This window comes from Anopheles merus, chromosome 2R (genome assembly GCF_017562075.2).
Source record: "Anopheles merus strain MAF chromosome 2R, AmerM5.1, whole genome shotgun sequence".
Taxonomy (NCBI): Eukaryota; Metazoa; Arthropoda; class Insecta; order Diptera; family Culicidae; genus Anopheles; species Anopheles merus.
Window position 1 is genome coordinate 5,206,835 of NC_054082.1, and position 23,430 is coordinate 5,230,264.

Consider the following 23,430-nt stretch of genomic DNA (forward strand, 5'->3'; position numbering starts at 1 on the left):
ACGTTTCTATCGGTTTGATCCATTGGGCCGTTTGTGATAAGTCGTTGCTTTTCGCTTTCTTTCGCTTTCTCTTAGCGGTTTTTTTTGCTGGAAACGTTCACATACACCTTTTGCACACCCAATAGGTGTCGAATGTTTTGTTCGCGCCGATTTATTTCGCCTTATCCAACTATGAAAACGTAACAAACATAGCACTAGACCGCCCCCCCCCCCCCTCTAAACGAACAGAACTTATCTACCACAGCCCGCATCCGTTGTTGCGTCCCGGGACTAATAGTCGTCTTCCTGATAGATCTGTGTTAGCTTTTCGTTACTGCTCGGATGGCAGACGCGACCCATGATCAGGCACTGCACCACCCAAACGGTCGACACCACGAGCAGCCCATTGCGGGTCGCTTTGATCTTGATCTCCTCGGGAAATTCTTGATCCGTGAGCAAGTAGCCGGTCAGGTTTTCGGTAATATCAGACTCGGTTTTGATCAGTCGTACCGTACCGCCGGCCAGCTTGCAGACCCGGCTCCAGAAATCGTTGAAATCTTTGCACAGACTAGCCACATTAATGCACACCGAGGCGAACGGCGTGGCGGTGGCCCGCTTGTCCTTTGCCCGCCCGCAGCCCCAGTCGATGAAACGCTTCTCGAGAAACGACCAGCCAGCCGGCAGCGCGTACGGTTTGTGATCCACAAGCATCAGCACCTGACAGCACTGTATAATCCACTCGTGTGAAACGGCCTGCAAAGGGACAAGGGGACAGATGAAGGAGCTGCTGCTGTACCTCATGTTTGGCAGCTTTCACGAGCTTTTGTTTAGCTGCGTGTGCTGCTCCTTACCACAATGTCGCTCGCTAGGCACTGCACGTACATCGCCGTGATGGAAGGGCGGGGCGCAATTAGCTTACACTGTTTGTACTTGTTCTTCGGGACGTCCTCGAAAAACTCATACACCTTACCGCCACCCGCCTCTATCTGATGCCGAATGTGTTGCTTCACGAACGGAGTGTTGGAAAATTGTTTCGCATTCGCCTCAGTGCTCTAGAAGGAAGGAAAAAGCGTTACCGTAAGTATGTCCACCAATCACGTGACGATACCCGACATTTCTCCTTACCTTTGAAGGAACGGTACAGGATAGCAGAAAGTGTTTGTTTCGGAATAGCGTTTTTGCATTCACGGGAATCGGTCCGAGCAATTGATCCAGCGAGTCTTTACCATCGTTGCCAAAGTACTCGTAGGCGATGTACATTCCTGTGAAATGGAATAGCAAAAAGCAAAGGTTAGCAAGCTATGTAGGAATGGTTCAGCCGGCAAGTAAGTCTCCTTATGTTCGGGCGGGAACTTACTGGCAAGGACCGACTCTTGCTCGGTGCGCTGCAGCTCGGGCTGCACACCGTTCACGGCGTCGAGTCCGGTTTCGGGGCTTGTAACGACAGGCACTTCTTCTTCTTCTTCGTAACCATCCGATACATCGCTACATTCCGATATGTGTTCTGGTGGCGGGAGTTGTTTTCTGCAAAGAATGAACAACGGACGTTTGGTTACTTTAACTCCAACACTAGACACTACATCCAATGGTACACACACACACGTGCGCAGGTGGCGATGTGTATTTTCCAAGAAGGTAAAAAGTGTGATACATAGGGACAAATGCCAAACATTTTGCCAGACGTCTACTCCACCCTCTCTGCCATGACCCACCACCACCACTCTTCGTGTGCAAAGGGTGTGTGTGTGTGTGCTAGCATCAAAAAGGGTGGATTTTCGAGTCAAAAAGGACAAAAGCTCACATTCCTATTAAATTGCGGCAATTATTAACGTTGTGCAGTAAAGTATGTAATAATGTCTTCATTCTACATTCCTAGTTGTTGCGTGTTTTTTTTAAATCACGACTTCACCACAGTCAAAATGTTTGGCATTCCTCACACAGCGCACACAAGACAATATGTATATATGAACCATTGGATGTTTTGTCGCTACATATTTCATTAATTTACAATAGTTTTATCACTCTCTCCTTTTTGGTTCCGCTAAAAGAACGCAAGTCCCCGCGCACTGGACGTGGGCCCCCGCGAGAGTAAATTCAGTAACGCGCATTGATATTGTTCTCATCCGTTTTTGTCTGGGTGGTTTGTTTATTTAACCGGGTTTTAATAGAGAACCTTCGCGAGTTCGCAGCCTAGAGCAGCAGAGTTCGTTCGTGTGTGTGTGTGTGTGTTTCGATATCTGGTTTCGCACAATGCACACAACGCTGCGCATCTTCATACACACCGCGAGTTGCGGATTGTCAGAACGCGACGTGATGCCGAATGCGATGGAAGCTGGGATGATGACGACTTGTTGACGGCTGGGGCTTGCTTGGCTGGTTGGATGAAGCTCTCATCAATCCGGCACGCTGTAGGCGATGCACCATCTCCTCATCTCTACACCAACGGCGGAATGTTGCAGCATTCACACGGCTGTTCGGCCCGTGGCGGGGCGGCTGTGTGTTTGTGGGAACAATTCTCTCTGTCCATGTTCGGGGGTTCGTGTTCCCTCTGTTCTCTTTAAATCGGTGTTCACTATCGGTTATGTCCCCGGCCTTTCCCCCTTTCCTTTTCTCTAATACACTACCAGACACACTTCTTCCAAACCTTGCTTATACTCATTTGAATCAATGTGCATTATTAGATTAGCCGGCCATTCAACACGCGTACAGTTTGCGCTCTTCTTCTCACGTGGAACCATTGTTTTATGGTTTACTTTAAGGGATCGTGTGGTTTATTATATTTGTATCTTCATCGCTAAAACGTGTCGCTAAACTTGTATATGCGTTTGTGCGCGCCTGTATGATTTTCTAACATATGAACTAGTTCTGATATTTCCATTGCAAAAACAGAGGCTTGGCCGCAGACATCTGTACGTCTGCTTACAGGGGCCGGTGAGTTTTTACATAATGTTTGATATAGAGGTGTATAGAAGAGCAAGGTTCAATCCTTTCTTCCTGCACTTTCGTCCATCTCACGTCGTTTTGCACCGCACCGTGATCATTCCACCTTTGGCATGATGCACCCAAGGAGGGATGATCAAGACAAAAAAAAACGGGATTGTATCTTGGTGCTGTGCCGTCTGTACGGTATCAAAATTAATGAGTTGTGGGGGGTGGTTTGCAAAACCTAAGGGATGAAATGATCATTCATCATTGTCTCTTGCTTCGTGTTTACCATAGTATTACCTTGCCACAAGAACATTTTATTCCAATCTTTTATTTTACATCAAATTCATAGGTGTAGGTGTGTGTGTCTGTGTATACGTATATAGTCGTATATATCTATATTATACGCCAAATTAGTCCGCCTGATAGTTTTTTGTTTTGTTTGCTATTTACTAGATACTCTAGGGTTTAATGTCCTCGCATATATATCAAACTAGCGTTGGAGTAATGTCCCGGTTAAAAGTCATTACATTCATGGAAGAAACACATAATACATTTTCGTTACCGTTACTAGTAGGTAGGGGAGGGGGGTTGTCCGATTACTGGAGAGGCGCAAAAATCAGATGCCTATGTATATCAGCAAAAACGTACGTTACTAGTAACGATCATTCCATCCTATCCTCCTATATATAGTACTGTCTGTTTTTAAAGTACGGCATTTAGTAAGAACCAAACAGAGATAAAAAGATACAGTCTTCCCCTTTCTTCAATTTAAAATGTGGGCAATTGCCTCTTGCTGCTGCAGTAGTAGTAGTTGTAGTAGTGGTAGTAGTAGTGAGCACCAAAACCCACTACAATACTCGATTGCATGCTCTAGCTGACTTGTTTTTATTGCAGGTTGCACCCCTTTAGACACCAGTGAAATAATGCAACTATTTTTTCCCCTCCTCTAATTCACCATTTATCTTTGCAGGATGATGTTCCCGATGTTAAACTACGCCCTACTCCTTTGCGCTACAAAACAGCAGCATCTGAGTTCAACACTTTTACGCCTACAGGACAATTCTGCATGCAAAGGGGTAAATCAATCTGTAAGAGACGCGCGCGCATGGAAGGACATGCAGCATCAAAATGTGGACACCGAATAGCTAATGGCGAGATTGATTAAAATACACAGTACTGTGTAGATATAGTTTCGAAATTTGCGCGATTATGGGGCATTTAGCATTGTTCCGCACGTTCTCAGACATGCTGCTGCTGCTGCTGCTGCTACTGCTATTACTGATTAAAGGTAGCTTGTGGATGATGTGGCACACCGACGATACACACTAATCGCTATCTGCATTTTACTACTCTAACTTACACACCTACTTCCCCTTAATCATAAAACATTACCTTCTTTCTGTGCGCGATCGCGCCTCTGTCTCTCTGTCTATCCCTCTTTCTTTGCTCATTTACTTTGTCGCTGCTCTACTGGGCTGCTAATCAAAACTTTGCATGGGGAAAGCTTATAATTCTAAAGCATGCCAGGGCACAAGCACGTGTGCGCCTCGTACCCACCATTTTCACTATCTCTCTCTCTCTTTCTTGCTCTTTCTACTCAACTGTCTGCTGTAAACTTCCGCCCCAAGACGTTGCTGTCGTGCTGTCGAGTGGATTAGGAATGCCAAACAATTTGATTTGTGTGTAATGATGCTTCTCTGTAGGTCGAATATCGTGCGTGAGGTTCTAACTGTTAGCTTATCAGAAGCACCAATGCCTCTCTCCCATGGTTCTGCTGGTAACCGGGGAGGGCTACGCGAGGGAAAGATGACGCACATGGAACGAGGATCCATCGGTCCACATCAGTAGTGTGAGTGTGTGTGTTTTTATGAACAGGAAACAGAGGGTGTGTGTCCAGTTTGCAAGCGCAAGAGAGAACGCTCTCATAATGATGATTCAAGATTGAAAAACAAAATAGCATTCCTTTTCACTCCGCGTCCCAAATTTCCTCAGGGCCACCACACATGATATACTAAAATGAATCGTTCCGGGTTCAAAAGGAAAAGGTATATACGAACTACGCATTTTCTTCGTTTACGTTACACAGTCGTCATTGCTTTAAAAATGTCGGAAGATTCCGTCCCTCCGTTGATGGAATTCTGAAGTTTTTGGTGAGTATTTTAGTGGTAGTTTTACGAGTGGGGGGGGGGGGGGGTGGGGGGGGAGGAAGAGAGTGGTTGGCTGGGACGTGGTGGTGGTGGTAAGTATACTATTACTATGCTATTTAGTATCAGTGTGTGTGGTAGGAAGGACAGAGAAATGTATGAAAAGTGTAGAACGGTGATTGGACAGAAGGGCGCATTTTGTTGTCAGAACACGCTTATGAAAGCCTATAAATACATAAACATAGCGAAAAAAGAAGAAAAGATGGTTACAAAATCATTCCACTCGGTTCGTGACGCTCGTCCCTCCTTCTTCTAGCGATCCCCCTACCATTGGTGGTCGCGCTCTACAAAACACAGCTCTATACGTTTGTTAGCAGATGGTCAAAAAGCTAGTAGCAAGGACGGGTTCTGTCCACTGCAACTGCATTTGTTTGCTCTTCACCCTACTCCATACGCCAAAACGTTACCAAATCTCGCTTACCTTCGTCCTCGGCGTCCCTTTTTACCAACACCGCCCGAGTAGCCCGCTTCCGGTGTGGCGGGTGTCATCGACTTATCGTTCGCTCCCCGCTTGCTGCGCGTGGAACGTGCACCTTTGTCGCCCGACTCTGCCGTCAGCTCGGACGCGGTTGCGTTTCCTTCCGGTGCGTTCCCTGCGTTGCCACCGGTTGCGTCTTCCCCTGCGGCACTGCCGCCCGTACCGGCGGCTTGCGCACGTAGCATCTGAATCGGGTCCGGTTTGTCCTTGCAGGCGTTGTGGATCCACTTGGCCTGCTCGTCGGTCAGGTAGATGTCGGTGGCCGTCACCTCCAGCGTGCTGGATGCCGTTCGCACACCGTACACGACCTCATTGGCATCGTTGCGCTTGATCTCCTCCACGATGGCGGGCTCGTACGTGTCACCGCCGGTCAGCGCGTGTATGGAGTGGTGCTTTATCGGCAGCACACCGTCCTCCCCGAACACGATAATGTCCCGGGACAGCGTCTTGGAGCAGCCATCTTCGAACACCACCACGTACTTATTGTCCTCGCGGTAGTTTGTCACCCGGCCGGCGTAGTACTTGCGATCGGTCCACCGGGCCAAGCAGCAGATATCGAACTGCTTCGGCTCCTGGTGCACCGATTTGGACTTGGGCGTCGTGCTGGACGAGCTGGCGACGGGAGATTCGTTCGAGGAAGCGGCCAGCCCACCGGTGCCCTTGGCGCGCTTTGCCGGTTGCTTCGAACCGGACGCACGGGGAGTGCGCACATCATCGTCATCCTCATCGTCGTCGCTGTCGGCCGCCTTCGAACGCTTCTGACCACGGGAAGCACTCTTCTTTGCACTTTCTTTGCGGCCTCGTCCCCCGACGGCGGGCGTTTTCGGAGTCTTCAGCAGACCGTGCGCACTTTCCTCATTATCACTGACATCCTCGTCCGGCGCAAACGTTCGCCGCAGCTTCTTGAACTCGTCAATCATCAAATCGCAGAGTGCCTTCGGCCCCATTACGGTTTGTTTCATCTGCGGCACCGTGAGCGAGTGGGACGACTTTGCCGCACCGCCGGTTACGGTGGCAGCAGACGACGACGAGGAACTGTCGGACGATTGGCCAACGTTGGTCGCCGCAGCCGCCGCCTGCGCTCCCGGCAGCGTGAATGGCCCTATACTGCTGACACTACCGTTGGTGGTAGTGGTCGAGGATTGCTTTGAGGAGGAATCGATATTGGACGCATCGTGCGCCACCGTCTCGGCGGTTACTGACGGATCGGCTGCCCGCTCGCCACCGTGGATTCGTTCCACGGACATGAACTGCAGCTCCTTTCCCTCGTACCATACGCTCACTTCGTACTGCTGCTGGACAGAGGTCGTGGGCGATATGGCACGGGACAGATCCAGCTGCAGTGCACTGACGCTAGCTTTACTGTCGTCCTCCCGCTTGATGGACACGAGCGATGATTTGGTCATGTCGGTCTTACCATCCACATCCGAGCCTTCTGAGGTCGAGGAGATGCCATTCACCTTGCCGGCGTTGCTCACGTACAGGCTGATTTCTTCCGTACTGTTCATACCCGAGGCTGCTGAAATGAAGCATTCAACATGTCACACATACACTGATTGAATCCTTATCCTACCCCACACGTTTGTGTAGCGTCTTTCGAAACCTACCTGTGCACGAGTCGACTTCCGATACGTCGCTAACCGTTTTCTGGCTAGCCTTGGTACTGCTGCCGGAGTCTTCGTGCCGCAGCTCCTTCTTGGCGCTCTTCGCCGATGAATCCGATGTTCCCGTCGTTGCTGTTTCTGTGGTGGAAGGCAAACTTTTCGTCGAGGACGTCAAATCGCCCGCTTTCTTTTCTTCCGTCGTTTCTGTCTCCGCCAGCGATGCCAACTGCTCGTTGCGGCTGGTGGTGGCGGCGGCGGATGGGGAGGACGAGGAGGTGGTGGTGGTCGTGGTCGTGGTGGTAGTATCATCCGCCTCTATTCTGCTGGTTTCGACCGACGATGGTGGGTTCGTGATTTTGCTCATATTGCCGGAGCTTACCTTCCCGAACGAAGGATGAATCGGCGTGGAGCTGTAAACGTTCGACGAGCTGACGGCGGATGTCGTTACCGGGTTCAGCGTTTTCGGTGTCGGGGTCGCTGGATTGGAGGACGACGGTGTGACGACAGCTGAAGCAGTGCTGTGGTTCGGTGTGCTTGTAGCCTTTGCCGCCATCAAGCCGCTTCGGTGAACCGCTTCACGCAGCAGTTGCTCGTCCAAACGCTTTTCCGTTGAAGCCGGTTTCTTCGTATCGCTGCTGGACGAGGGTTGCGAGCTACCGACCACACTGTCTTCCGGCAGTTTCACAGACGCAGCAGTGGGCGTTTCCGTGCGCTTCACCACTACCTTTTCCTCCTCCTCCGTGACCGTGGTGGCAACGTTACTACTGTCCACTACATCCTCCTCGACTTCGGTGGCTGGTTTAGTGGCTGGTTTAGCGTCTACAGCACTGCTGGATGATGCTTTCGCTACTGAATCCACCACCTCCATCGGTGCCGCTGCTCCGGAAGTAGAAGCGGCTAGCGTCGAGGATGTTGCAGCCGAGGTAGCAGCTGTTGGTTTCTCGGTCGAAACCACACAATCCTTCTCATTGACACCGGACTCCTTCGGTTCCTCGTCTTCGCCACACAGGTACGCGACCTTTTTGACACACGGTGGCTCCACTACCGGCACTGCGTCCGTAGCAGACGGATCGGCGGACGTGCTGCTCTCCGCTATGTCGTTTTCATCCTCATCGACCTCCATGGCTTCATCGCCCGAAGGCGTCGGCAGAACGGAGGCGGAAACTTCGCTGCTCTCCGCCGGTTTTGGAGTTTTGCTAGTCGTCGTCGTCGTCGTCGTCGTTGTCGTCGCACCACCCGCGCCCTTATCGTCCGAGCTGGACACGTTCGAGTGTTCTGCTTTGCTGCTTGCGGTGGAATCGCCCTCCTGGCGCACGGGTTCTTCCGCTACCGACGAGCTGATTTCTTCCGACTTTTCGTCCATCGGGTCGGACTCGGTGTTCGGTTCGGTGTCGGGCAACAGTTCCACATCCTTCGGGGAGGAGGAAGCTTCATCTACCTCCATCTGTTCGACCGATGGTGGCTTCTCGTTCGGTTCTGACGGTCCTGGCGGTTCGGTGGACATTTCGCTCGGCTGCTTGGCGGGAGCGTCTTGTCTTTCCGCGCTCGGCTTGGCAACACTCGACTCTGGTCCATCGGTCGCATCGGCCACAACGTGCACTTTTTTCATTTGCGGTTCATTGCCGGCGGCCTCTTCACCCGGCGCAAGCTTCCGTTTAGTATTCGGACTGACCGTTTCCGTCACTTTAGAAACGGGATCGGCCGCAACAGCGCTGTCAGCTGTATCCATCTTTAGCGCACTCGGCTGGGCAGCAGAAGATACCTCAGAGGACGATGCGGCGACCGGTTTGGCACTATCGTTCATCTTCCCGGCATCCCGTTGCGGTTGGGACACTTCCATCCGTTTCTCTGGCATACCATTCTGGTGTGCCGATTCCTTTACCGCATCCAAATCCACTCCCTTCTCAATCGCCTCCATGCGCTTCAGCAGTTCGTCATCTTCGTTATCGTCCATCTGGTCGGCACATGGTGGCGGGCCAACGGCAGCCTTGACAGGTCCACCACTATCCGTCGACTTTGGCACGGCGGGCTGTTTTGCGAGACTTTTTGTGGCGTCCGCTATGCTGTTCGTTTCTCCCGCCTTTGCGACGGCATCAGCATCGTCTGACACTTTCTTGGGCGGCGTTGGTGATGTCGGCAGCTCCTTGGGCGCTTCGTTTGTCTTTCCGGGCGAGGAGTCAGTAGCACAAGCTGAATCTTTCACTGAATCTGCGCTCGAGTCGGGAAGCGAACCTAAAATGACGAAAAAATGAAATTGAGTCTCGTATCAAATTTCGTGCGTCCTGAACGGCGCAATACAACAGCACAATTTGTCCGCTCGCCAAAACACAGCAATAAATTGTTTACAATCATTTTCGGTGGAAAAACACGCGCGCAGCGCAAAGCTTCCTTCGCTTGAGCGTCATTCGCACTGACGATTCGCAAATCATCATCGTTGGTAGGGCAGCAGCAGCAGCAGAAAAATGCTTGACACAACTTGCAGCGCCAGCAAGCGCACACAGCAGACAGGGGAGAGAGAGAAGTGAAAACGTACCATTTTTGCCAGATGCTGCTGCAGGCTTTTCAGCGACTTCCGCAACGGGGCAGGACTTTTCCACTACAACCGTGGACTCCGGAGTGGCCGCCGTCGCCGTCTTCGTCGTACCGCCGAGATCCATGTTTGTTTCCGGGCTGGCTGCTGGGATGTTTGCTGCAATGGTGTTTCTCCACCGTTAGCAAAGGTTCTTCTTCTCGCGAAAACGACAAACACTCACCAACACACGTGAACCCACGGACGCACGCACCGGGAGCATACACGCACACAAACACGCTAGCAGAAACCGCTTCTTTATCCTTCCTCCCTTTCCCGGGTAGCTCCTACCACACCACGCGTCGCTTCAACACACCCGGCGCGTCGTTTTACCCGTTCTTTGCTTCAATCACTGCGTGCACACACACTCACACATACACAGCAGTGCCGGATTTGTACAGTTTGGTTCTGAACGCTTTGCTACACTTTTTCCACCAACTACTGAGCTACGGTGCACTATTGCGCTCCACTTCGCTGCACACACTTTCGGACCGCACTCAGGGTATGCCGCCACGAATAATCGCACACTAATCTGTTCCTGGAAGCGTACTCTATTGTCACGAAAAAGTGCTACCGGTAAACGTGCGCGCGCGTGGTTCCGTGCTTGTGTGTGAATGAGGCGGGTGCACACACTGCCACTATGGTGGTGGTACTGGTGGCCAAAACTTCCTACCGGTTGCATCAACATTAAATCCGATTGTGAGCATATTTCAACGCTTTATTTCGATATTTCGTAACATTTTCAAATAGTAAAATTATTTTTTTGTATGTTCGCTCGTTTATTTGTGTTAAAAATGCGTCCAATAGCAGAAAACTGCTAGTTTCTGGGCGACTGTAAACCGAAATGCCTTGCCAAAATCCCACTGTACGAACACGATCCCTTTCTGTACCTGCTATCTCGCACACACTACGCGTTCTGCTGCTATCTTGATAAGTGAATTGGACGTAAATATTTTCTTGCTCCGCTAGATCGAAAATCGATGAAATGATGAAAGGCTGAATTTTAATTTCACTGTTATCAGCGGTTATTTTATTTTCCGAATTTAGGAATAGTGAAACACGACAACGGTTGCTAGTAGTAGAAATGCATCTGCTATGTGTAACCGCTTTTTATTTCCCACAATATTACATTTTGTTTTTAATCGTTTCGATTCTCTCTACTCGTCCTTTACTTCTCTCTATTGCTTATCAATTATATGTACAAATTGTAGTAAAAAAATACTTCTTAAAAATCATGCGTAAGGAAAGAGATGACATGATCGATCACAATTAAAGTTATCAGGCAATATTGTGCTTCAGGCAGGGGACACTTAAACACTACTGCTGCTAAGCTTTCTCGCTCTCTCTCTTATTCCTAATGTCTGCGCGCGTTAATCTTACTTCTCCAGCCCCACGGACGGTGTAAGTGCGTGTGTGCTTTAAATTCCGCTTCCCTCGCCGACGCATCCCTACAGTTCCGTACCGTTCGGTGTATACTTTTCCTTGCCAATGAAGGAAATCATTTCCGTGCCCTCGCGGCACACCTTCTTCGTTGGACTGGGATTGTTGTTGATCGTGTTCAGGCTGTTCAGCGATCCGCTGTACGGGGCCGGCCCGATCAGGCTCAGTATGACTGGCAGCAGTATCGTACCGTGGAACAGGCCGTACGCAATCACGAGAAGGAATATTTTGAAAAACGTCCTGTAAGTATATGCCTGCGAGCCGGACAGTATCGAGAGGGACAGTATCGTGGATCCGCCGCCGTAGAAAACGGCCGCCCCGATGTGTAGCACCGTCTCGAGACTGCGCCGATTCCGATCGCCCTTGTTGATCGTCAGGAACGTGTGGCCAATGTGGGCCGCATAGTCCACACACAGCCCGACGGCAAGCTGCAGCGCAATGCAGGACACGAGATCGAGCGTCAGTCCCCAGACCTGCATCAGCCCGCCAACGTTCACGAGCGTAAGTAGCACACAAACGAATATCCAGAAACAGATTTGCAGATTGACGATCAGCACCACCGAGCAGAACATGACACCGATCAGGGCGAGCGAAATGTTGCGATAGATTTCCGTGTCGATGATCTCGTCCGTCACCCAGTTGCCGAATATCTTCGCCCACAGGGTGCGGTAGTGATCGCCCGTGCTGATGTTGCTGCTCGCCAGCACGTCCTCCACCGCGTACTTGGCCGGCAGGTACTCTTCCCGCTCCTTGAACGGCCGAAACTTGAAGTCCATCGTCGTGACGGTGATGTTGGGTGCGGGCTGGCCGCACTTCAGCTTGGTGGCGAACTTGATGTTCATCTGGTAGCGGCCACCCTCGTAGCTGAACAGGAATTTGCTCAAGTACTTGCGGAAGTCGGCCTCGCTCAGGGCATCCACCGCAATGTCCTTGTCGTAGTGCGTGTGCACAAAGTCCTGGAACGCAGTCACCCACGAGCTGAAGCTGTGCAGTATGTCGGTGCGATTCTCCAACCGGTGCGTAATGCCGATCAGATTGGGCAGCTCGGCCGTGTAGTTGAGATTGCCGAACAGGAGCATCGCCTCGTACCCGGCGTTTGGGTAGTGTTCGTGCGTTTTCACCACGAACTGGTTGTAGTACGTTTCCTCCGGGATGAACCAGTTGGGGTCAAACTTTTGCCGCAGCTTCAGCAGATTGTGCACGTTGACGCCGGTCATCAGGATGACGGCCAGTATGACCAGCACCTTGCCCATCGTCGTCAGCAGGAACCTTGAGTAGAGCGCGTTGATGAACCGGTGCATCAGATTGTACTCGCACCAGAGCGAGGTCGACTTTTCGTCGTGCACCACCCACAGCAGGAACGAGTTGCGCCGGCTGGCAATGCGCAGCTCATCCAGCGTAAATATGGCGACGAAGAAGGTGATAACGAACACGAACATCATGAACACGCCGGCCGCCGCGTAGATGCAGAACGACTGCAGCGAAGGGATGACCGTGATGGAGCCGACGATGAATGCCACAATGTCAGTGAGCGATGTGACCGTAATGGATGCGCCAGCATGCTGCAGCATCAGCCCCATCCGTTCGGCCAGCTGCAGGTCGGGATTGGCTTTCCGCACCTTCCGATAGCAGGCCATCATGACGAACATGTCGTCTACGCCGAGCCCCATCAGCAGGAAGGGCAGCGAGGTGTGTACCGGGCCGTAGGACACGCCAAGCGCTGCCACAATGCCACAACCGGCGACGAAGCCCATCCCGACGCTCATCAGTCCCACCGATCCAAGAATGACCTAGAGAAGCCGGCACAAACAGAATCCAGTTAGTGGGTCATTGCCTTGGGGCCATGGTGAACTCTCGGCGGATATCGTACCCTAAACTCGGTCCAACTGAACTTCGATAAGACGAGCTGCATGTAGACAAACATAACGATACCGCCGTAGATTAGCTTATCCATGTCCTTGAACATTGATTCCTCGCTAATGTCTCCGTAACTGCCGTACGAGAAATATAAACTGTTAGTAGCAGTAGTTTCTGTTTTCCATCCCCTGCGCCCCTTACCTTCTTCCGGCCGCATAGTAGATGTCGGTCTCATTGTTCGACAGATCCCGCTTCGCTTTCGTAACAATCTGCAGGAACCGTTCCTCCCACAGCATGGCATTCTCGGTGACCCAATCCTCCGTACCGGCCGCATTGCCACTCACGTCCGAATCCACCTCGGAGAAGTTGACGTGCACAAACCAGTGCGTAACGAGCGAACCTGCCGACACGATCCGGCCACTCCAGTCGCGCTTCACATCACCCAGCAGCTCGGCAAACTCGACCGTGTGTCCCGTCATCGGGCTGATCGTGGTACGGTTCAGCTTATCCACGATATCCTCCTTCGACAGGCCGGCAATCGTGGTGCGGTTATACTTCCACAGCTCCAGCAAGCTGCTACCGTAGCAGCCCAGCTCGAGCCGCTCCACCATCGGGCAGAACAGAAACGAGGGCACATCGATAACGGGTGTAAAGAAGGGTTTGCTCTTCTTCGGGCGGCGTGTCGTTACCGACGGCTGCTCGAGGTCTTGCGCGTGGCGCTTTCGGCGCGACAAATTCGCCGTGTACTCCGCTATCAAAGGTACTCTGGAGAAAAGGGGAAAATGGAACAAAAAAAGCTTAATTAAGAGGTGTCTGAGGGGATATTCTAAGGGTTAGCCTTACTTGTGGCAAACATCGGTCCAGCCTAATCGTTGACCCTCGCTATTGTGAAACGTGAAGCTTTCCACTTCCTCCGTGATGATTGCAATCTGCGAATATAATAGAAGACATCAATACCCGTTTCCGCTTTACAGCAAGATGCAGCAATGGGGCAGATGGTCGCTCTCTTACCGTCTGTAAAACTTCCGGCACCAGCACATCCGGTGCGGTGATCATAACCGTTTCGATCCGATTGCCTTCCTTAAAGTGCTCTATCAGCCAGTTGGTGTCGTGCTGAAACTTCGACCCCACCGGTATCCACAGCTTCATGGGGCTCTTTTCTTTGTGGAACCGGATGAAGCCCACGCTGCACAGGGCGACCAGCAAGAAGCACAGACCGATCGTTTTCCACGCATTGTTCGCTATCCAGTAACCGAGCCTTGATTGTAAGGAGAGAGAGAGATATATATAGAAAAGAAAGATATGATATTAATCCCGGTTTGCTTGAGCTCATACAGTAGGCAACGGACAGTAGCAGTCTAAATGTATGGGGATGGCACATGGAAAACAACACAGCAGCGCACTGAAGACGGGGCTGCAGTCATATTTATGAGCGCAAGAGGTTGAATGCCGTCAACCGTGTCGGGGTGCATTTAACTGGAACAACCTCATTAAACTGTGCGCATTTGACGCAATTAGATGAACCAAGTTGGTCGAACAAATGCGGTGCGGAATGTTCCTCCTCACACTCGCTAAACGGAACTGCTGCATGCACTTTCTTGTCAAAAAAAAAAAAAAGATCGGCCAGACGCGTAGAGAGCTGAGCTTCACACTATCCCAATTTGTGGGAGGAATAATAGTCATTAAAAAGGTTAAAATAGAAAGGGAGCATCGTATGCATAATTTACAAAGGGCACAAGAAAGCCCTTCACTGGTGATTTCCAGATATCACGCCCTTAGTACTGCTACTGGCTAACAGATGGCGCCACCTCCAAAAGCATCTGATCGTTTGTAAATTATACAAAAATGGGTAGATTGGCTCTAAAAAAATCATTTTTTGCACACACTGCTCGTCATCTGTTATCTCACGCGAAAAGTACACAAGCGTTAAATTTGCAAAAGTTCAATCAGCTACGTCTGGCACGTGCCATGCCCTGTGCAACTCTATCTAGACGGTGTCTGAATGGTCGATTTTTCCCATGCTTTATTTTTGTAGATCACACTGCAGGTCACCACCACCATTCGGTTCGATTCATCGGCCAGTTTTGTTTGGCTTTGATCGTTATGTATAAACAAACTGCACACGCGCGCGCTCGCCATCTCAAAGTACTGAATACTGTGTATTTTTACACCTATTTTTAATACAATTGATAAGACGCGGAACAAATTGCAGCACCGCGGCAGAGGATGGATGCCGGAGAGCAACGAGCAAAGAAGCGGCAAAGACAGACAAGACAGAGGCTGCCAGTGACTTATCGTTCTCGTTAGTTATATCATCATCGGTAGCAGATTTATTGCCGTGCATATCATTTCGTTGCAATAACCCGTTGACCGCAAAAAAAGCATCTTATGACCGTATTGCCGTACTCTTCCTGCACTGGGCAAGAATGATTGCAAAGCGTGGATTCTCTATAGCTTGTAGCAGCGAGATAGTGACGAGCCATTTAATCGGCTTTCACTTTTACCGGATGGTTAATATATGCCAGCGAAGAGGAAGTGGCATTACGAATTATTAAAAATACACCAGCAATAGCAGATAAGATGGCGTTTCTTCGACAGGCTGCGTCACGTCACGTCTGTTAAAGTCTATTAAATTAAAGCGTAGTTTGAGGTCTTAAAGCCGGCACTTCTTGCCGGGTGGCCACTTTTATGGTGAAATTTGCTATGGCACCACTTTCCTGACCTTTCTCAAAACAAAAACAAACATTCGCTGTCGGTACAGTTGCAAACCGATCGTGTCACTGCACGCAGCCGGACATTGCCGCATAGAGACCACGGTCCGGCCGCGGTCAAGGTGAATAATTCCAAATAGGCGTATGTATGGCCCGTGCTAAGCGGTTATGCAAACAGGACGTATATGCCGCGCATCGCATCGTACATGGTGACACTTTTACTTTTACAGCCGCAGATGTTTGATTTTCACACTCGCCTCTGGACCGATGATCAAGCTTAGGTGTTGTGTGGTGGGGCTACACGTTTATTTATTTTTGTTTTTTATTACACCAGAGCTTCATTTATCACTCTCGATTACGGGCAACATATCTAGGTCGGTGTTGTGTTCTGTTGGCGATAGTTTAATCAAGCCCGTCTGGAGATTGTTGTAGTGGCCAGCCAAATTGTTTGTGCTCTCTAATCGGTTGCTACATCCATTTGTCCGGATAAAGTTTGCCAGCGATCCACATAATGCTCGGGCGTTTAATGATCGTCCGGTATGTTATCATGGGTCTTTAATTGGCGAATCCATTGCCATCTGTGTGTGTGTGTGTGTGTGCGCTGTGAGTACAGGAGTACTACCAACCATATTCTGTCAACAGTCAAACATCAATCATATTAACTTTGGACGTTACAGAAGCCCTCCATGCCTCGAAAGAACAATGTTGCCCTTAGAAAAAAAAGCCAATCCAACAATGATCCAGCAATATAAGTAAAACGAATCGATTCCTTCATTTCCGATTACCTCGATTCATATTAAACCTTCACCTCCTTTCCCCTCTTCCGAAGTAAATCCTCCCTCGAAACAGTTGTCATTGGTGTGTTATCATATTCGGATCATGCGTTCAAGTGAACCTTTGACGAACCGTATCGGACCTGCGTTATCAGTATCAGACGGTGTGGAGTAACACAATCGGGAGTATACTTTTGCAAGAAAAAAAAGACACAAAACCCAATTCGCTAAAAATAACCTCCGTGCTGTGGAGGCATTTTTTGAGATGGGGAAATACCCATTAGGAAACGAAGCCGCATATCATCTTAGGAATAGTACACAGATCGGATGCAACAACCGCCCTTGAAAGATAAACGGTGGTCCTCAGCTTCCTTTTAACGGTAAACCGCTTTCCAGCGACTCCAATTCCATGGACATTTGGGATTGGACCTGCTGAGAGCTTTGACTTTGAGTCACAGCGGAATTTATCGACAAACCGCTGAACCGGTTCCAATAACTGCACCTCCGCCAGCCTGCTCATTCCAAACCCGCTGAATGCAGAAAGAATGGCTTGAGAGCATTTTTATAAGCTCGAATTTATAGGTATTTCCCCTTCGCCCAAAATGCCGTTCGATGATCTTGGCTGTATCTATCTTTTCTGTCTGTGTTTTGTCCGAAACCTGTTATTCCTATGCAACATTTCATCAATGCTCTTCCGATGCTCTGCTCTGCTTGGCATTAACATTTCCATATTCAAATGTGTTTGATTAACACTTTTTGATTGTTGCCTGCTGTTGTTGTGTTTGCTTTTCAGGAAAGGATTTTTCTGTTTTTCTGTGTAGGAAGTGTGATCTCTCCGAGTTCGCATGACCTTGGTAAAAATTAGCAAACCGATAAAAATTCACTGTCAAGTTCAACGGTGGGATCGCTCCGTGAGTCTGTTTGGATCTATTTTTTTTTGTTCGTTACTGTTACTGCCAAAACTTGACAATCGTGTATCGCCGATCGTTAGCATTTTACTTACCGGTAGAAAAATTTCCCTATCGCCATCGACACGTAGTAGGATAGCCGTCCCATGCAGTTCAGCCGGTCCACGTTCGGTTCGTCGCTTTCCGGCTGCACACCCGGATGTGGCTGATGGTTGCCACCATTTTCAGTCGTCGGTTTGTGCAGATTCTCCTCACTTTCCGCCCGATGATGGCCATTGCTAAGTCCGTTACCGTTCATTGTTTCTGTAGTGGGTTTGTTGCTTCTGTGGCAAGTGGCTGCACTAAAACACTATCCTCGCCCACTGTGGCCTCTCTTCCAATAGGATTGCGTAAACACAGCTACTGAGCAATTTTCACCAAAAACTGGCCCTCAGCAAGCGATGATGATGGGCAATAATTTATGCGACGCTTATCACAATTACCCAGCGCTTGACGTGGGACACGCGAACCAGCCTGACGCGCATGTGCCGTCGTTGTTGAGCAGATTAACTGAAATTGATACACACACACACACACACACACTCCCGGAGCTTTTGACTTCACAACAGCCGTTAGGGTGGATAAATGTGCTGGTCTTAAACTGACAGATCGCTCGGACGGTCGTCACTTTGCTGCGGGTTCACTACTACCGGCAGGCACTATGGCAGGAACTGAGCAATAAGGCTGCTCTATTTGTACATTCTGATTGATCGATTGCAACACTGTGGAAAGAAGGAATGGAACTGGTTAGAGCTTGTGAATAATATGCGTGAATGTGTTTTGCTTCGCCCTCTTAGCAGGCGATGCTTTACAGGTGCAATAGGAATATAATGAGCTTGTACACCTGAATTCTTCCGTTCTGATAACGATCCAACTCTTCATTAGAGCATTGATTCGTAGCAGTGGGATAGGGGGCAGGGGGGAAGGAGGGGGACTTGTGGGATGGTTTTAAAATTTTAATTGCACCCCATCTCCAGTTACGTCAGGCCACCGATGGCAAGTCAAATAGACCCGGCCCGAGTCATAATTAATGTCCGGTTTATTTCTCACCCTTTCTCGTAGCGTTAATTATTTCACTGCAGCAAAGGGGTACTACTTGGTGGTGGTGCCCCTTGACCGGATGGAAAATGGGAATTGCACGTCATGCCGCACCGGAGGAGGAGGAGGAAACGTGCACCTTACCATTTACAGGTGCCATGCTGTTTGCAACTAAACACTATTCTCCCAACAACTCTGTCGCCATCTTTCGATAGTGGTAAAGCTTTCCAAGCGCCATTAGACCATCCTTTCCCACACGCACAAAAACACACGCCCTGTTATAGACGCAATTAAAACAAAAACTTCCCATTGTCCAGCGTCGGACGGGGAGGGTAGTGGCCGGTTTATGGCATCCGCGACCCACTATGAATAATTGCAGCACCCCACAGCCTGCTGTTTTGTGTGTTGGTGTGATGCTTCGTACATATGAATGAGCCGGCAAGGCAGTGAGGTGAAATTAGTACACCACACAGTACACACAGTGTGCGTCACTATGGTGACTAAACAGTGGGCACTGCGCGACAATGGCGCGTAATCACTTGCGCGAATGAAATGGAAATGGTCCACTATCGAAACATGCCTCGCCACGTTAGAAGACGATGTTTGCGCGCAAATTCCCTTTGTGTCCTTGCGCGCCTCGCTCCCGTCAAAGGCGACGCGGATGAATGTAAACTTGTTAGATTATCGTTTGATTACTTGCGTCTGATCAAACTCAGCACCAGCCCATGGAGCGACGGGTGAAGCCTTCGCGGGCCAAAGATTCAATTAGTCTTAATCAATTGGGTGGTGAACTTTGGTGCAGCCCGGCCCGGCGGTTCGCGATCGTTCTCTCGGCCCAGATAGGTCGCGCGTTTGCCTTGTTCTCATTTACCGTGCATGAGAACCGATCGTGAACGTGTACGGGGGTCGGGCGGGCTGTGCCGCAAACGCAAGCGAACGGATGACCTGAAAACTGGCTACCCCACTACGTCTGGGGATGCAGATGTATCGAACACCATTAACCGTGGGCCAAGCATTTGAGTGATGGGTGAACGCAAACTTTCTCTTCAATATTTGTTGCAAAAAAAAAAGAACATAATTTGGGTTCGTCCCATTTCCCCACCTCTTCTGAAGCTGATGAAGGGGTAAAGTCTGACGTTATTACTAACACATTGATTGTCTGTGCCTGCATCATGCTTCAAAATACCAAGCGCGGAACGAATCAAAGCTCCTAGAACAGTCTCAAAAACCAAAACAACTCGATCGTCATCATCATCACCATCGTCGGCGATCGTGTCAAAAGATGCTGTGTGATGTTGTTCATCTTTTTTTTTCAACTGTTTTGCCGGGAATGTAAATAAAAAATTAAAACTCATTCTAATCTTCAACGCACATCGTTCAAGCCGGTCGAATCAACGAACCGAAATGCGCTTTTTTGCTGCTTTCGCTTCTGAATTCATTCTAATCCGCATTCGAACCTGTTCTATGCTAGAACGTTCGATCGAATTCCTTCCGACCCGATCATCAACGACCATCTCTCGGCGGGGCTGGTTTTCCCAGCGCACGTTTTTGAACGCAGGTGCAGGCGGCGAATGCGAAAAACACGTTGAACTTTTCCACGCTTTACGCGCCAGTTTGTCGCTTGGCCTTGAAAGGTAAGTCAAGCGACGCGCGAAGTTAATGAGAAATAAAACGATCGTCATCGCTGTTACGAGCACCTTTTTTAATGCTCTGGGACGTGATCAGCAAAATCCTCTCCCCCCCCCCCCCCCCCCCATCGAGAAAGATATGTACAATCGAGGAAGGGAGCATAGAGCGGGAGAAACAACGATCGAGGGCAAGGTCACGGTTAGCGAGTGTCACCCGTTCATGGGCACATTCTCTTCCGAAAATCGATAAAAAAAAAACAAACAAACACACACACACACACCCGGCGGCACCCGGCAAATGATGCGGTCAGTTTGACGAACAGACGCCGCCGATCGGTAGACCATGCACACACGCGCGCGAATGGAACCGCTAAGTGGATGCGCAAACACTTTCGACTGCTTGCGCTTCTTCTTGGCGCTTCGATGGCCGTTGGTGGGTAGAAGCGGAGGGCGCAGCCTCTCGCAGTGTCACACAGGATGACAGGCGAAATATAATACAGGAAGTAGCCGTCCGCAGTCCTTGGTGGCGGACGGGTCAAACACCAAAACATATGTGCAGATACGGCTTTGTACAGCGTGTAGCGGCGCTGATTCACCACGCCGGGGTTAAAAGTCTTCCATGCGAGTCGCATCGTGCAGAGCTAACGCTTCTTCTCCAATCCTGAATGCATTTGGAATCAATGTTTCGAGATCAGACAACGACCACCACCATGCCATGACGGACACAAATTAAATACGTGCCAATGTCAAGCGCGGAATTCGGTCATTAGCGCAACGACGACAATTTGATACCATACCCTACGGCGCTCCGGGGCAAATGTAGTGAAAGGATGGAAAGGCCGGTGCCGCTTTCGGGGCAATTGTGTGACAGAACTCGCGACCGGTCCAATGTGGCAATGTTCAATGAACATCCGGAAGCTTGGGACGCTGCAAACAAAACAAACTGCCCGTCCTGCATACACTTCGCACACCAAATACGCCATTTGCCTATTTCGGCAGTTGAAACAGCAGCATTATTATTGCTCTTCAAACACACGTCTAAACGAGGACATTGGAGGTAAATTTATGGCCCCAAACACAATCTCAATCACGGGCGGGTTTTTTTTACGATTCGGGAAGCTTCCACCTCCCCCTTTACTGCCATGGCAAACAGCTAATGTTGGGCGCACTTTGCGTGCAAATATTGGCAGCGAATATATAAAAATCAATATAACGTGTTTTACCCCACAAAATGGCAAATTTCGGTTGTGTGTGATCGCGTGTGTGTCCCGTTTGGCTGCGCTGCAAGGCTATGGCTACTATGACTCAACTCCACAGATTCGAACTCCCACCGGATTGGAATCATAGTAGCCGCTGTTTCACTGCTGTATTTTGCCCTATGCTTTCGCGGGTCTACATAAGATCGACGTCCGAATGATGAGTTCGTTGGCGCATAATTGATTCGACGCGTCGATCAGACGATTTGTGGGCATATTACACAACTTTAACAAATTCTGATCTCTTCCGTTCTATTGCATCATGGATGGAAGGGAGCAAAAAATCAACAACCATGGCTAGATTAAGCGTTAAAACAGGTTGGTCCTACAGAGGCCGCTTTATACCGGTTTTGGTTGTTGTCCTCTGACGCGCTTCGTTCAACGCACAGAAAAAAAAAACAAAATATCCACAAATCCTTCCTACCACGTACACGATTCAGTGAAACTTGCCTTTTCACCTCTGATTTTAAATCGATATACAGGAGAAAATCAACCAAAATTATGGCTTTCCGCGCTTCGAGCATTTTCTGCTGTGTGTCCTTTACGTTTGTAGGTCGCGAATGCAGGTTAAATTGGAACCGGTTTGGTCCCTTTAATATCCCCTACTACTGGGTCATTTCTGTGGAATATGTTGAAAGTTTTAATTGAAACACGCCCTGACCTCGTGCCTTTGCTGGCAACAATTTCCATCGCAGAACGCACGTTTGCATCGATTCTCCCTATTTTTGCGCGATAAAGCGTGCCATCATCTTTTGGCTGTTTGAATTCAATTACTAGCATCAATCGGCCGACGTGTCGGATCGATTGATTTCGTAACCTTTTCACACCAATAGCTGTAAGCGAAGTCGGAGAGGTGCATCCGTGCATTAAAATCAGCTGTCCATTCGTCCGCCCTATCTCACTGGTTTCTGACCTTTCCTTTCCAACGCCGCTGCCCGCTAGCAATCTTTGCTGGTGCGCACTGAAACAAAAGCTAGCTGAGCTCGTGTGCTGCGCTCCCTTCAGTCGCTTGACGAGGAATACGAAGGGCAGGGGACACCCCCGGCGGAAAACATCTGTCTTTGGCACGGTCACATCCACTCACAACGACCATGGCACGGTTAACAAAGAACCAACTAAGACGCATCTAAATACGCAACTAAACTCGCTACCACTACACTAGTACGCAAGAATCATCGCCGGTACGGGATTTTCTCGAGGCGTATCTCACTTGGTGGCGTTATTTTCACTGTGCCCTCCGGTAGGGATCGGTATTTGCATTGCTTAGAGAGCGAATGCAAACGCGGAAATAAAAAGGTTCAAAAATAACACCGAGAAACTACTGTCAAAACATCAAGCTATACACACACTCCGTACCTCGGTCAAGCGCAGAACGCGTAGATAACCATGCACTCTAGAACAGCACAGGGACTTCACCGCGACGGGTCGCGCAAGAGAAGGGAAACGCACCAGCCGCGAGATGTGCGCCGCGCAGCGAAACACGCGTGTTCGACCGTCTGCTACGAGTGGCGAGAAACGACTTCACCTTCTCTCGGCCATCTCGACTGGCGATGGTTTGCTCTCGCACGGTACGACACTGCCCGTGGCACAGGGTGGCGAGGAACGAAATGCGTTCAGCGCAAGGCCAGAAAATTTAAAGCTATGAATTATGTTTTTTTTTTACTTCAGAGGACTGTACGGATTTATTTAATTGGCTGGATTTTTCTAGCATAGTTAGCACTCAGACACATTTTTTTTTGTTAATTTAGTATTGATAGTCGTTAATAGACAATGGAATGCTTCTCATCGGTGGGATTACTGTTATTTTTGTTCCATTCGGCTCGGTTACTAAAACGCATTCCTTCCAATTCGGAGAATCCCTTCCATAAAATACACAAATCATGTCGTGAAGGTCTTTATTTTCATACTATTAGCGATCGTATCTAGTGTGTAGCCACTTCACAAAGTATTCGCTCGTTAGCAGCTTCCTAAAAGAGCATCGGAACAAAAATGCAAAATCATTCTTGAACAAGCACATC

The 23,430-nt window shown here is 49.5% G+C and overlaps 2 protein-coding genes across 7 annotated transcripts; both read right to left on the reverse strand.

Moving 5' to 3' along the window:
• Positions 1–128: 128 nt before the first annotated feature.
• Positions 129–10,398, reverse strand: LOC121590841 (flocculation protein FLO11-like). 3 transcript variants are annotated; one of them, XM_041910890.1, is made up of 8 exons: positions 9,947–10,398; positions 9,727–9,882; positions 7,197–9,425; positions 5,533–7,108; positions 1,337–1,503; positions 1,105–1,241; positions 831–1,031; positions 129–732 (listed from the first exon to the last, which is right to left on the reverse strand). In XM_041910890.1, the coding sequence occupies exons 2-8, from the start codon at positions 9,848–9,850 to the stop codon at positions 271–273; spliced, it is 4,896 nt and encodes a 1,631-aa protein (XP_041766824.1). In that variant the 5' UTR covers positions 9,851–9,882; positions 9,947–10,398; the 3' UTR covers positions 129–270. The 3 variants fall into 3 exon arrangements, with proteins under 3 accessions (XP_041766824.1, XP_041766825.1, XP_041766826.1); XM_041910891.1 differs by having other exon boundaries at positions 5,533–7,105; positions 9,947–10,396; XM_041910892.1 differs by lacking the exons at positions 129–732; positions 831–1,031; positions 1,105–1,241; positions 1,337–1,503 and adding an exon at positions 2,578–5,276 and having other exon boundaries at positions 9,947–10,393.
• Positions 10,399–10,855: 457 nt separating this feature from the next.
• Positions 10,856–22,942, reverse strand: LOC121590842 (patched domain-containing protein 3-like). Of its 4 annotated transcripts, none has more exons than XM_041910893.1 (7): positions 22,769–22,942; positions 17,547–18,212; positions 14,071–14,317; positions 13,903–13,988; positions 13,261–13,824; positions 13,073–13,193; positions 10,856–12,992 (listed from the first exon to the last, which is right to left on the reverse strand). In XM_041910893.1, the coding sequence occupies exons 2-7, from the start codon at positions 17,747–17,749 to the stop codon at positions 11,211–11,213; spliced, it is 3,003 nt and encodes a 1,000-aa protein (XP_041766827.1). In that variant the 5' UTR covers positions 17,750–18,212; positions 22,769–22,942; the 3' UTR covers positions 10,856–11,210. The 4 variants fall into 4 exon arrangements, with proteins under 4 accessions (XP_041766827.1, XP_041766829.1, XP_041766830.1 ...); XM_041910895.1 differs by lacking the exon at positions 22,769–22,942 and adding an exon at positions 22,326–22,760; XM_041910896.1 differs by lacking the exon at positions 22,769–22,942 and adding an exon at positions 18,673–18,913.
• Positions 22,943–23,430: the final 488 nt, after the last annotated feature.

Excerpts from the sequence above, each read along its gene's own strand:
- LOC121590842 (XM_041910893.1), bottom strand. The coding sequence starts at position 17,749 with ATGAACGGTAACGGACTTAGCAATGGCCATCATCGGGCGGAAAGTGAG. Across the intron at positions 13,825-13,902 it reads TGGACCGATGTTTGCCACAA|AGTACCTTTGATAGCGGAGT; the intron begins GTAAGGCTAACC and ends CCTTTTCTCCAG. Across the intron at positions 12,993-13,072 it reads TCAGTTGGACCGAGTTTAGG|GTCATTCTTGGATCGGTGGG; the intron begins GTACGATATCCG and ends CGGCTTCTCTAG.
- LOC121590841 (XM_041910890.1), bottom strand. The coding sequence starts at position 9,850 with ATGGATCTCGGCGGTACGACGAAGACGGCGACGGCGGCCACTCCGGAG. Across the intron at positions 9,426-9,726 it reads AGCAGCATCTGGCAAAAATG|GTTCGCTTCCCGACTCGAGC; the intron begins GTACGTTTTCAC and ends TCGTCATTTTAG. Across the intron at positions 1,032-1,104 it reads CCTGTACCGTTCCTTCAAAG|AGCACTGAGGCGAATGCGAA; the intron begins GTAAGGAGAAAT and ends CCTTCCTTCTAG.